Source organism: Scyliorhinus torazame, chromosome 14 (assembly GCF_047496885.1).
Source record: "Scyliorhinus torazame isolate Kashiwa2021f chromosome 14, sScyTor2.1, whole genome shotgun sequence".
Lineage (NCBI taxonomy): Eukaryota > Metazoa > Chordata > Chondrichthyes > Carcharhiniformes > Scyliorhinidae > Scyliorhinus > Scyliorhinus torazame.
In genome coordinates, this window is record NC_092720.1 from 164,561,355 (window position 1) to 164,575,257 (window position 13,903).

The 13,903-nt window shown below is 46.6% G+C and overlaps 1 protein-coding gene across 2 annotated transcripts; it reads left to right on the forward strand.

The window, feature by feature from the left end:
- Positions 1–398: 398 nt before the first annotated feature.
- On the forward strand, positions 399–13,560 carry LOC140389200 (uncharacterized). 2 transcript variants are annotated; one of them, XM_072473371.1, is made up of 4 exons: positions 399–647; positions 10,279–11,274; positions 11,673–11,814; positions 11,902–13,560. In XM_072473371.1, the coding sequence occupies exons 2-4, from the start codon at positions 10,744–10,746 to the stop codon at positions 12,807–12,809; spliced, it is 1,581 nt and encodes a 526-aa protein (XP_072329472.1). In that variant the 5' UTR covers positions 399–647; positions 10,279–10,743; the 3' UTR covers positions 12,810–13,560. The 2 variants fall into 2 exon arrangements, with proteins under 2 accessions (XP_072329472.1, XP_072329471.1); XM_072473370.1 differs by lacking the exon at positions 399–647 and adding an exon at positions 7,433–7,613.
- The last annotated feature ends 343 nt before the right edge of the window (positions 13,561–13,903 follow it).

A 13,903-nucleotide genomic window follows, 5' to 3' on the forward strand; every position in this document is an offset into this window, starting at 1 on the left:
CCTCACCTTCTCATATTCAGCAATGACCCATCAACAAAACCCAGCCTGTAAATCAGAAGGGAAATACTTCCAATAAACAATCAATATCCAACACACAGTCAATCAAACAGCTCAGCACAAAGCACCGAGTAAACAGGTCTCTGAGCTGGATCTTGTCACACAGCATCAGGGGCATTTCCACACCTGATTGCCCACAGGATAGTCAAACTGCCTGGACATTAGTGTGGATATTGTGCACTGTAATTCTGCTCCTTCACTCACCATCTCCTGACTTGGTTTTGAGTCCCTACAGGAAGTGAAGCAGCTGTGGTAGAGGAAGAGGAGAGAATGGGCAGAGTGGGTGGGCTCTCGGATTGACGTCATTCAGTCAATCCAAATATTTCTGGTGCTTGGGAAACTGACCAGTGAAATGGGGGCAACTTTGAGCAGCAGATCAGATGGGAATTTAAACTTGTCATTGCCCCATGTGAATAAAACCTCACTTATTGCAGCTCCTGTCTCAGTTCCCCTGGTAAATGTGTGACAGAGATTTCTAGTGTGGGCATTCTTCATCCTCGGAGGTTTCTAACTGACAACATCAGTGTGAGATGTGTAGCCTCGGATGTGTTTGACAGCAGATCAGAAGATGAAGACCCACAGCTTCCAAGGTATCAATCATATGGAGTGGTACGATCCGCACATGCACAGGAGAGGGGAACACCGTAAAAGAGAGTTGGGCACAGGAGAGAGGGGGAACAGAGAAGAGGGAGGTGAGACAGAGGATAGGGGATGTACAGGAGAGAGTGGGGATACAGAAGAGGGAGAGCGGCATAGAGGGAGAGAGGATACAGGACAGAGAGGGAATACAGGAAAGAGAAGGGACCAGGAGAGATAGCGAGAGGGGGGATGCAGAAGAGGGAAAAAACACAGGAGAGAGAGAGGGGTCAAAGAAGAGAGAGAGGAGGGACACGAGAGAGAAGAAGGGTCACAGGAGAGAGAGGGACACAGGAGGAGGGGGAAAGTGGGGTGAGGGGGACACAGGAGAGAGGGATGCAGTAGAGATGAGGGACATCAGAGAGAGAGGGCGTACAAGAGAGAGAAATGGGTGCCAGAGGGAGAGAGGGGGCCACAGGGGAGAGAGCGGGGGGACAGAAGAGAGAGATGGGGAACACAAGTGTCATGTGAGTGTCCCTTTAAGAAAGGTTTAGTCTCTTATCCTGTGACTTGTAGTACATTGGGCTGTGACTGTCAGGTGAGAGGTTTTTTTTAAGGTTTCAGTTTGACTGCTTTGGACTGCAGTAGGAGAAAGAAGTGTTTTCATTGATTTCATTCTAAAAGCTGTTCCAGTAAAAAGCACATTGATTGTGGCTAACTGCCTTGGTAACTTTAAAGATATAGTTGCTTTCCGAATGGAGTTTGAATTTGCTGGTTGGAACTGGACCAGTCACATTCAAGTGAAAATGCAGGGTGCTGGGCCAGGCCCTTGAAAAGGGGTTTGGTTTATTGAATTTTGTTCTTGAATTGGAACAGCTAAGGGGGGAATTCATTAAGTGTTACATAGATTACTGTAACTGTGTGATGTCTTTATGTTTGTAATTGATTAAAAAATTCTTGCTGTGTTTATAGATATATGTGTTAACTACACTCTTAGAATAAACCTTTTTTGGATTAAAGTGTCTGGGAAGTCTGATGAATTACACCTGCAGCGAAGGCTTTTGTGTTCATCCTAGCCAAATTCAACATAAAAGTTATAGGTCAGGTGAACTTCATAATACACTTTGGGGTTTCTAAGCCCTGGCTCATAACATAAAAGAGAGACGGAATAGAGAGAGGGGGACACATTAGTTTAAACTAATTCGGCAGAGAGAGGGGATGCAGACTGTTTATAGAATAGGGACACAGCATAACACAGAAAAGCAATCAAGTCAGAGACAATACAGCAGTGATATATTTCAAACAAGGCTGGGTGGCCTCTTCTTGGGCGGCACAGTAGCAGTGTTAGCATTGTTGCTTCAAAGTGCCAGGGTCCCAGGTTCGATTCCTGGCTTGGGTCACTGCTATGTGGAGTTTGCACGTTCTACCCATGTCTGAGTAGGTTTCCTCCGGGTGTTCCGGTTTCCTCCCACAAGTCCCGAAAGACGTGCTTGATAGGTGAATTGGACATTCTGAATTCTCCCTGTGTACCCGAACAGGTGCCAGAATGTAGCGACTAGGGGATTTTCACAGTAACTTCATTGCAGTGTTAATGTAAACCTACCTAACATAGAAAACATAGAAAATACAGCACAGAACAGGCCCTTCGGCCCACGATGTTGTGCCGAACCTTTGTCCTAGATTAATCATAGATTATCATTGAATTTACAGAGCAGAAGGAGGCCATTCGGCCCTTTGAGTCTGCACCGGCTCATGGAAAGAGCACCATACCCAAACTCAACACCTCCACCCAACACCAAGGGCAATTTGGACATTAAGGGCAATTTATCATTGGCCAATTCACCTAACCCGCACATCTTTGGACTGTGGGAGGAAACCGGAGCACCCGGAGGAAACCCACGCAGACACGGGGAGGACGTGCAGACTCCGCACAGACAATGACCCAAGCCGGAATTGAACCTGGGACCATGGAGCTGTGAAGCAATTGTGCTATCCACAATGCTACCGCGCTGCCCTTAAGAACAAATAAATCTACACTATATCATTTTACCGTCATCCATGTACCTATCCAATAGCTGCTTGAAGGTCCCTAATGTTTCCGACTCAACTACTTCCACAGGCAGTGCATTCCATGCCCCCACTACTCTCTGGGTAAAGAACCTACCTCTGATATCCCTCCTATATCTTCCACCTTTCACCTTAAATTTATGTCCCCTTGTAATGGTGTGTTCCACCTGGGGAAAAAGTCTCTGACTGTCTACTCTATCTATTCCCCTGATCATCTTATAAACCTCTATCAAGTCGCCCCTCATCCTTCTCCGCTCTAATGAGAAAAGGCCTAGCACCCTCAACCTTTCCTCGTAAGACCTACTCTCCATTCCAGGCAACATCCTGGTAAATCTTCTTTGCACCTTTTCCAGAGCTTCCACATCCTTCCTAAAATGAGGCGACCAGAACTGTACACAGTACTCCAAATGTGGCCTTACCAAAGTTTTGTACAGCTGCATCATCACCTCACGGCTCTTAAATTCAATCCCTCTGTTAATGAACGCGAGCACACCATAGGCCTTCTTCACAGCTCTATCCACTTGAGTGGCAACTTTCAAAGATGTATGAACATAGACCCCAAGATCTCTCTGCTCCTCCACATTGCCAAGAACTCTACCGTTAACCCTATATTCCGCATTCATATTTGTCCTTCCAAAATGGACAACCTCACACTTTTCAGGGTTAAACTCCATCTGCCACTTCTCAGCCCAGCTCTGCATCCTATCTATGTCTCTTTGCAGCCGACAACAGCCCTCCTTACTATCCACAACTCCACCAATCTTCGTATCGTCTGCAAATTTACTGACCCACCCTTCAACTCCCTCATCCAAGTCATTAATGAAAATCACAAACAGCAGAGGACCCAGAACTGATCCCTGTGGTACGCCACTGGTAACTGGGATCCAGGCTGAATATTTGCCATCCACCACCACTCTCTGACTTCTATCGGTTAGCCAGTTCGTTATCCAACTGGCCAAATTTCCCACTATCCCATGCCTCCTTACTTTCTGCATAAGCCTACCATGGGGAACTTTATCAAATGCCTTACTAAAATCCATGTACACTACATCCACTGCTTTACCTTCATCCACATGCTTGGTCACCTCCTCAAAGAATTTAATAAGATTTGTAAGGCAAGACCTACCCCTCACAAATCCGTGCTGACTATCCCTAATCAAGCAGTGTCTTTCCAGATGCTCAGAAATCCTATCCTTCAGTACCATTTCCATTACTTTGCCTACCACCGAAGTAAGACTAACTGGCCTGTAATTCCCAGGGTTATCCCTAGTTCCTTTTTTGAACAGGGGCACGACATTCGCCACTCTCCAATCCCCTGGTACCACCCCTGTTGACAGTGAGGATGAAAAGATCATTGCCAACGGCTCTGCAATTTCATCTCTTGCTTCCCATAGAATCCTTGGATATATCCCGTCAGGCCCGGGGGACTTGTCTATCCTCAAGTTTTTCAAAATGCCCAACACATCTTCCTTCCTAACAAGTATTTCCTCGAGCTTACCAATCTGTTTCACACTGTCCTCTCCAACAATATCGCCCCTCTCATTTGTAAATACAGAAGAAAAATACTCATTCAAGACCTCTCCTATCTCTTCAGACTCAATACACAATCTCCCGCTACTGTCCTTGATCGGACCTACCCTCGCTCTAGTCATTCTCATATTTCTCACATATGTGTAAAAGGCCTTGGGGTTTTCCTTGATCCTACCCGCCAAAGATTGTTCATGCCCTCTCTTAGCTCTCCTAATCCCTTTCTTCAGTTCCCTCCTGGCTATCTTGTATCCCTCCAATGCCCTGTCTGAACCTTGTTTCCTCAGCCTTACATAAGTCTCCTTTTTCCTCTTAACAAGACATTCAACCTCTCTTGTCAACCATGGTTCCCTCACTCGACCATCTCTTCCCTGCCTGACAGGGACATACATATCAAGGACACGTAGCACCTGTTCCTTGAACAAGTTCCACATTTCACTTGTGTCCTTCCCTGCCAGCCTATGTTCCCAACTTATGCACTTCAATTCTTGTCTGACAACATCATATTTACCCTTCCCCCAATTGTAAACCTTGCCCTGTTGCACGTACCTATCCCTCTCCATTACTAAAGTGAAAGTCACAGAATTGTGGTCACTATCTCCAAAATGCTCCCCCACTAACAAATCTATCACTTGCCCTGGTTCATTACCCAGTACTAAATCCAATATTGCCCCTCCTCTGGTCGGACAATCTACATACTGTGTTAGAAAAGCTTCCTGGACACACTGCACAAACACCACCCCATCCAAACTATTTGATCTAAAGAATTTCCACTCAATATTTGGGAAGTTAAAGTCGCCCATGACTACTACCCTATGACTTCTGCACCTTTCCAAAATCTGTTTCCCAATCTGTTCCTCCACATCTCTGTTACTATTGGGGGGCCTATAGAAAACTCCTAACAAGGTGACTGCTCCTTTCCTATTTCTGACTTCAATCCATACTACCTCAATAGGGTGATACTCCTCGAACTGCCTTTCTGCAGCTGTTATACTATCTCTAATTAATAATGCCACCCCCCCCCCCCCACCTCTTTTACCACCCTCCCTAATCTTATTGAAACATCTATAACCAGGGACCTCCAACAACCATTTCTGCTCCTCTTCTATCCAAGTTTCCGTGATGGCCACCACATCGTAGTCCCAAGTACCGATCCATGCCTTAAGTTCACCCACCTTATTCCTGATGCTTCTTGCGTTGAAGTATACACACTTCAACCCATCTCCGTGCCTGCAAATACTCTCCTTTGTCAGTGTTCCCTTCCCCACTGCCTCATTACATGCTTTGGCGTCCTGAATATCAGCTACCTTAGTTGCTGGACTACAGATCCGGTTCCCATTCCCCTGCCAAATTAGTTTAAACCCTCCCGAAGAGTACTAGCAAACCTCCCTCCCAGGATATTGGTGCCCCTCTGGTTCAGATGCAACCCGTCCTGCTTGTCCAGGTCCCACCTTCCCCAGAATGCGCTCCAATTATCCAAATACCTGAAGCCCTCCCTCCTACACCATTCCTGCAGCCACGTGTTCAACTGCACTCTCTCCCTATTCCTAGCCTCGCTATCACGTGGCACCGGCAACAAACCAGAGATGACAACTCTGTCTGTCCTGGCTTTCAACTTCCAGCCTAACTCCCTAAACTTGTTTATTACCTCCACACCCCTTTTCCTACCTATGTCGTTGGTACCAATGTGCACCACGACTTCTGGCTGCTCACCCTCCCCCTTAAGGATCCTGAAGACACGATCCGAGACATCCCTGGCCCTGGCACCCGGGAGGCAACATACCTTCCGGGAGTCTCGCTCGCGACCACAGAATCTCCTATCTATTCCCCTAACCATTGAATCTCCTACAACTATTGCTTTTCTATTTTCCCCCCTTCCCTTCTGAGCCCCAGAGCCAGACTCCGTGCCAGAGACCTGACCGCTAGGGCCTTCCCCCGGTAGGTCATCCCCCCCAACAGCATCCAAAACGGTATACTTGTTTTGAAGGGGAACGGCCACGAGGGATCCCTGCACTGTCTGCCTGTTTGTTTTTTTCCCCCTGACTGTAACCCAGCTATTCTTGTCCTGTACCTTGGGTGTGGTTACCTCCCTGTAACTCTTCTCAATCACCCCCTCTGCCTCCCGGATGATCCGAAGTTCATCCAGCTTCAGCTCCAGTTCCCTAACACGGTCTTTGAGGAGCTGAAGTTGGGTGCACTTCCCGCAGGTATAGTCAGTGGGGACACCGGTGGTATCCCTCACCACCCACATCCTACAGGAGGAGCATGTAACTGGCCTAGCCTCCATCCCCTCTTACCTTAAAGAATATAGCTGCTGTGTGGACTAACTAGATCTCCGCCCTCCGACTCTGCTCCCAGTCAGCTACACTTCCTGTAAACTCCTGGCTCTCTTCGCACTCTTTGCGGAAATGTCGGAAACAAAATGAAAGAAGCACCTTACTCCCTCCTCACCTAACTCCCTCGGTCACCAAACTCTCACTATCGCACTCAAAAAGCACCAAATTCAGCACTCCCTCGGTCACCAAACTCTCACTATCGCACTCAAAAAGCACCAAATTCAGCACTCAGTGCAAACCAACAATATTGTGACAATAAAGTTTATTATTATTATTATTTGAATAAACCAGGTCATCTGGCAGACATGAATGGACCGGGACACACTGGGGGTGATGAATGTATCAGGATATCCCAGGAGAATAACAGGAAGGTGTGACTGAGTCTCAGAGTTTGGACCTGAGGGAAGCTGAACCTCCATACTAGGTGACCCCTGAACAGGCCAGGGCTGTAAGATATCAAACCCTGGGGCATCTACTCACACAATGAGCAGCAGCACACTCCCTGAGTCACCAAGTCACTCTCCCAGCAATAGAGACAAACCCCGAATACTGGATCAATCTCCTCTCAGGACCTTTCCTGTGTCTCCCCAAGCACCCCCCCCCCCCCCCCCGGACACCGTGCATGTGCTAATCCCACTACTGAAAGTCATCGCTGCCTTGGATGCCAGGCTTCCTCTTCTGATCTGCTGTCAAGCATATCCCACACTGATGCTGTCTGTTTCAAACCCTCCGAGGATGAAGAATGCTATTCCCATACTAGAAATCTGTCAAATGTTTACCAGGGGAACTGAGACAGCAGCTGCAATAAGTGAGGTTTTATTCAGATGGGACAATGACAAGTTTAAATCCCCGCCCGATCTGCTGCTCAAAGTTGCCTCCGTTTCCCTGGTCAGTTTTCCAAACTTCAGGAAACTCCTGTTACTGCAGAAATATTAGGATTGTCTGTCATAGATGTCAATCAGAGAGCCCACCCACTCTGCCCATTCTCTCCTCTTCCTCTACCACAGCTGCTTCACTTCCTGTAGGGACTCCAAACCAAGTCAGGAGATGGTGAGTGAAGGAGCAGAATTTAGAAGAATTACATTGCACAATATCCACACTAATGTTCAGGCAGTCTGACTATCCTGTGGGCAATCAGGTGTGGAAATGCCCCTTATGCTGTGTGACAAGATCCAGCTCAGGGACCTGTTTACTCGGTGCTTTGTGCTGAGCTGTTTGATTGGCTGTGTTGGATATTGAGTGTTTATTGGAAGCATTTCCCTTCTGATTTACAGCCTGAGTTTTGTTGATGGGTCATTGCAGAATATGGGAAGGTGAGGTGTAATTATCTGGGAGGGGCAGATGCATATTTATTGAAATATCTTTTAATGTCTTCTTTAAAGATTTTACCTGAAGGTCTTGGCCTTTCCCAGAAGCCTGGGCTTGGATTTGATAGTTTTGTCTAGTGCTGTGACTAAGAGCTGAATTTGGGATGTGCAGTCCGAGTGAGGCTGTAGCCGGGTGCCAATCAATGCTGGTCTCCATAAACGTGGATTAGGCGGAATGGCACCTGGGGGGTTTCCTGGGCCATCGGAGACCCCTGGGTGGTTTAGGTCAGTGCAGGGTGGCTCCCTGATCCTCCCCCTGGAATTTCCCAGGATAAACCAGAACCCTTCAATTAGCTGCACTGAAGAAATAGGGCGCGATGCTCCGGCTGCATTGCGCTCGATCGAGAGCACAAAGTGGCCAGAGAATCTCGGGAGAGCCCTCTCTCGGGCCTCCCGGCAGCCTCAACGCCTCACAGGATTCACCCAAGCCCCGCGAGGTGTCGGAAGTCTGAGCTCCGCCCAAAAGGGACATGACACTCCCTGAAGTAGGATTTAAACCTACTTAAGACCTACTCATCCGAGATACACCGGCCTCCCCAGGGAGGCTGCAGTTGGGTGCCAATCAAAGATGGCTACTCGGCTTCCCAAGATCCCCTTCTGCCAGGTTCATGTTTTTCAAAAAGAGTACTAATCGGCGGCGGCGTGACCATTTGCTGGGGAAGCCGATGAATGACGGGAGGCCATTGGATACAAGGTCTCTCTCATTAATTGTATGGAAATAGGGCTTAAGTGGTGATAATCAGTTTCTCGCAAGGCTACAGCTCGATCCCGATTTTGCCTAAAGGAGCTGGCCGGTTGCATCACAAACTGGCGCCTGTCGCAGTTCTCATATTCGGCCTCTCCTATTCAACGGCCTCATTTCACTCAAGCGACAGCGCACAAGACCGGAGAATCACGCCTTAAGTGTGGGCTAACCGGCGAGAAACTCCCCAGGGCCCAAAAAAGTGACTTAAGTGTCATTGAATAGGGGTGGGGAACACGCCGGCGGGAAACTTCCTGACAAAGCTGCCACAAATGAAGATAGAAATGTTTCTGTCAGAATCGCGCCCATGTTTCAGCACTTCCTGCCCAGTGTGTTTTCTTCAAATAATTTCAAGGGGAGAAATTTAAAAATCCCCATTGAATTAATATTTCTCCTGAGTATTTTTATATTAAACAAATGCTCTAAGGTTAAAACTGGTCTTTGCGAGCTCCTCGTGACTTGAGAGCCCGTTTTACACTCTGCCAGACTGTCTTTTCCATTGTCCCCACAGTGCCTGGGAAGATGGGGACTGGACAGAGTCTTGGTCACTATCCAGTGTCCCTTGTTACGGCACCCTGGGCCAGTGTGCAGTCAATCCCAGCCCCACTTGATCCGGAGTTGCAACATGGTTGAAATGAACTTTTATTTTAAAATACCCGAGGTCTTCGGCTGCCTAATAACTGTTGCCCAATAATTAGTCACCAGATTAAACACAATTAACTTTTTATTATTAACAGAAACTATAATTAGGCAACAAATATAACTGGTGAACTGCAATCTCATCTCTGAACCCTCCCCCCACCTTTAACTCGCCCCACCCTCCACACACACACACACGTAAAGAGGCAAAAGAGGGGTGTAATATAATGATGAAATGAAAAGAATGAGAGTCTTTGTTTCAGATGGACGTCTTCCAGTTAGTTTCATTGCTTTAGTCTAGACTTTCAGATGGATGTTATCCTTTCTTTCAGCTTGTCATGGTTTTCACTGGACACTCAGAAATATCAGGCAGCCAGGTTTTTAGAGAGAGAGAGAGCACAACAGCCTCTTTCAGGGTCTAGATGTTTCTGCCCTCTGACAGTAGGCAGCAGAGAGACAGAGAGCGCTGCTTCCACCTTAAGGGTCCAGTGGCTTCTCCCGAGTTCTCTCCAAAAAAAACCACCTGACAGAACCAATCACTGTCTGTTGCCGGGCTGAGGTATCCCTGGCCAATTCATTGGCCACCAGCCAACCAATTGAAACAAACCCCTCCAATCCCTTCTGTGCCAATAAAGTCTGGGTCCTTCTACCCAAACTACAAAACGTTATTCCACAGCATCCTGTTTTGACACTTTTGAGTTCCTTACTTCCTCGGCTGGACTAAAAGGTATGTCTCAGTTAACGATCAATGAACCAATAATGATAAAGACAAAATTTTAAAAATAAGAACAAAGGGAATCAACAGGAATTAATCAAGTGAGGAAAAAGAAAGGACTTGTATCCCATCCCCACTCAGAGTAATAGCAGACTGACACTCACTGTGGAACATTCTCTAACTGAGGAGTCAGCCCCTTCAGCAAAGGAGAGGGAGTTGGAGAAAATCATGCTTCCTTTTCCTGTTTTACAGAAGGTTTGCACCATACTATGCCAGAGAATACAGAGAAGATAGACACCACAGATAGATCCTGACCATCACCCAGGGAACAACTGTACAACTGTGGGAAGACATCCAGTCCCTTCACAGCATTGCTCAACACCGAGAAGTGAAACCACCATCTGGAAATCACTCGAGTCAGGGGTGCTTTGACATATCATCAGATCTGAAATTGGTCAATGGTGTGGAACCTTCTATCAGAACCAACCTTTCCGAAGGTTCGGCTGTGGGTAATCAGTCAGGGTGAGACTGGGAAGAAATGTGAGTGGACTCCAAGTGTGGTGAGAGCTTCAATCATTCATCGAGCCTTATGAACCACTGACTCATTCCTACAGGTGGGTGGCTGTTCAAGTGTGAGGTGTATGAGGAGGCTTCACAGGTTCATAAGGTCTTCTAAGGTGCACTTGTTACAACTACTGTTACCATAAGGGCAGCCACATGGAAAAGAAACGATTCAAGTGTGATGTTTGTGAAAAACGTTTTGTGAATTCTACGATGCTGCTGAGGCACCAGGTGATTCACACAGGGGAGAAACCATTCAGGTGTGATGTTTGTGAGAAAGCTTTCAGCCAATCCTCCCATCTTCAGTCACATCAGAGGATTCACACAGGTGAGAAACCCTTCACGTGTGAGCTGTGTGACAAATCATTCACACAATCATCAAGCCTCATTGAACACAAACGTCTTCATGCAGGGGAGAAACCCTTCAGGTGTGATGTTTGTGAGAAGACTTTCAACCGAAAAGCCAACCTTCAATCACATCAAAGGGTTCACACAGGGGAGAAACCCTACACGTGTGAGGTGTGTAACGAATCATTTTCGGATTCATCTACCCTCCGTAGACACCAACGTATTCACACAAGGGTGAAACGATTCACATACGAGGTGTTTGACAACTCATTCTCGCAGTTATCGCACCTCAACGGACAGCAACGTGTTCACACAGGGGAGCAACTCTTCCCATGCCAGGTAAGTGACAAATTATTTTTGGAATTTCTGGCTTCTTGTATACACCGTAATATTCACATGTTGACCAGATCGCCAAACATCACTAAAAGACATCAATCGCTGCTGTTTCTGCACAAATTTCCCTACGATGGTGAAGAGGAAAATATCTGAATTTTAATTATATGTTAGTTTTTGAAACTTTAATCATAATTTTTGAGTTGAAAAGATCACAAGATTTATTTTCCTAATTTTGAGGGTTTGTAAACTGCAGTTGTTTTGTCGATATCCCTGACTTTGTCATAAGATTGACCTCTAATCAGAGGTCCCCCTGAAAACTGTCGGAAAATGTGTCACAAGACAGCACAGCAAAGTCTGGACCATGGTTAATTTTTAATTTTCATTTCTTTCTTTCGGTAAAGCTGGCACAGGAGTGCTCTTCGACTGGAGGGCGGTTTCCTTATAGCAAGGAGCTGACGGAACTGGAGGGGTTCATGAGCAAGCTGTTTGATCTCTCCAACTCCACGATAACCAATGGTGGATCAGATATGGGGATGAGTGAAGGTGATGTCAGCAGCTGAGTGTTTAAACCATCAGGAGGAGAGTTAATTTATGCGACAAAAGATAATTGTGATTTTCTTCCTTTGACAGATACACAGGTGTCCATGGACACATCAAATGGAGGAGGTTTTACAGCAGTGTCCGAGATTCCTGAAAGGGCTGATGAGGAAGGGACGGAGGTGAATACCTCACAGCAATGTGGCATGGCAGCTGCAGTGGGGGAGGGAGAGGAGTGTCAGGAGGATAAGATGTCTGATTTGGAGGGTAGTGTTGATGAGTTAAAGTTAAATATTGTGACTTGTGTGAAGGAGGAAGCCTGTGATGATCTTGCTGCTGTGATGGAGGGAGGATGCTCAGAACCTTCTGGAGGTGAGGAACCTGCGGCTTTGGGAGCAGAAACTCCGCCGTCTCCACAAGCACACGGACAACATCAGGCCTGTGCTGCTGGTGCAGAAAATGAAAATGATCCAAAAGCGCTTGAGAGCTTACAGGTTCAAAGTATGGAGAGTTATCAGGCCACTTCTAACTTGCTTGAACAACCTTTGACTGAATTTAAGATATATGTTAACCACAATCTGCAAAGAAACAATGAAATTCTTCAGCATCATCTACAAAGAAACAATGAGATTCTTCTTGAGCATCTTCAAAGAAACAATGAGATTTTTCAGAATCATCGACAAAGAAACAATGAAGTTCTTCAACAGCATCTACAAAGAAAGAATGAGATTCTTCAGCAGCAAAATGAAGTTCTTTGTCAGCTTCGGCGAAGAAGCAATGAAACTTTAAATGAAATGAGACCCAGTCTGCCTCAGATAACAGAGCCTGCACTTTCTGACCAGCAACAGCCCAGTGCAGAGACATCTGCTGCTGGACATGCCTCAGGAGAGGTCACATCAGGGACAAGAAAGGCATTAGGATCCATCCCTCCAACACTGCCTCCTCGATGCCATTATCTCCCGCTCCTGGAGGACAATATTCTATCTGGATTTTTGCCATGACAGAGAGCCTCTCCCTTGTGAGGACAATGGCGGAAGAGTCCTGAATCTGTGAGTCCTCCCCCCCCCAAATCATAGCACCTCCTATTTTCATGGGATCAGGAATTGGCCAGGTCAGGATTTGCGGAGGCAAAATCAGCAGCTGCCTCCATTCGTGTGGTTTTGGGTGAGAGGTGTCTGAAACCCAATTGGTGCAGATCAGATCCAGGAGGATTAGGTCTGAACTCCGTGGATTGTTTGGATATAGGTTACCCTTTTGTAGAGGATATGGTCCCCAGGCATCTTTGTGGGAGATAAGCTGCCGTTTGACATTACTGAAAGTAGAAATGAATGTGCTTGAAAAGTGAATAAATGCATTGGAACCGAGAGCTCAAGGAACTGTCAAAAACAAAGTGTCGAGGTGAAATGTCAAATGGAGCTGTTCAGCTAACCAGGCATTTAAACCTCCTACGTTTTACTCTGAAAAAACCAGAGTGCTAAAAATGATTGTTTTTCACTCTGTATGTTGAGATATGCCTCAGGGATTGAAAGGGTAGTGTTGAATGATACAATTCACAACCATCCATTATCACAGTTGGGTGCCTGCCATATCATTGATGGACAGCTCCAAGTGGTTATGGACACGAATGGGACTATGAATTTTAATCTTTGTTTTTTTTAGACAGGATTATGCAATTGAATGCTACGTTGGCTATAAGGAATATAAATGTATTCATTGGGTTCTTTTAATAAATGAATGGTTTCTAAAGATAAAGTCGCAACAGGCACTTGGAACTTCAGTTTATTTAACATCAGCATGGGTCCTGAGGTCAGGCCATTGTGGATACTGGGTGAGTTGGTTTGGATGGTGTATGGGCAATGGCTGGTGGGTGGGCAGCACGGGCTGGTTTGAATTAGCACAAAATTGACACAGAGGCTATAAAGGGCCATGTGGACTGGATGGGTGACAGAGGTTGGCATGGAGGGTATAAGGAACCATACCAGTTCTGCCAGATGGGCCTTCCAACCAGCCCATTCCCTCACCCAGCATCTCCACACTCATTCCAGGGTCATCCAGCCCGACTCCCAGGGTACTCCACCACCCTGGAACGAATATC

Excerpts from the sequence above, each read along its gene's own strand:
- LOC140389200 (XM_072473371.1), top strand. The coding sequence starts at position 10,744 with ATGGAAAAGAAACGATTCAAGTGTGATGTTTGTGAAAAACGTTTTGTG. Across the intron at positions 11,275-11,672 it reads AGCAACTCTTCCCATGCCAG|CTGGCACAGGAGTGCTCTTC; the intron begins GTAAGTGACAAA and ends CTTTCGGTAAAG. Across the intron at positions 11,815-11,901 it reads AGATATGGGGATGAGTGAAG|ATACACAGGTGTCCATGGAC; the intron begins GTGATGTCAGCA and ends TTCCTTTGACAG.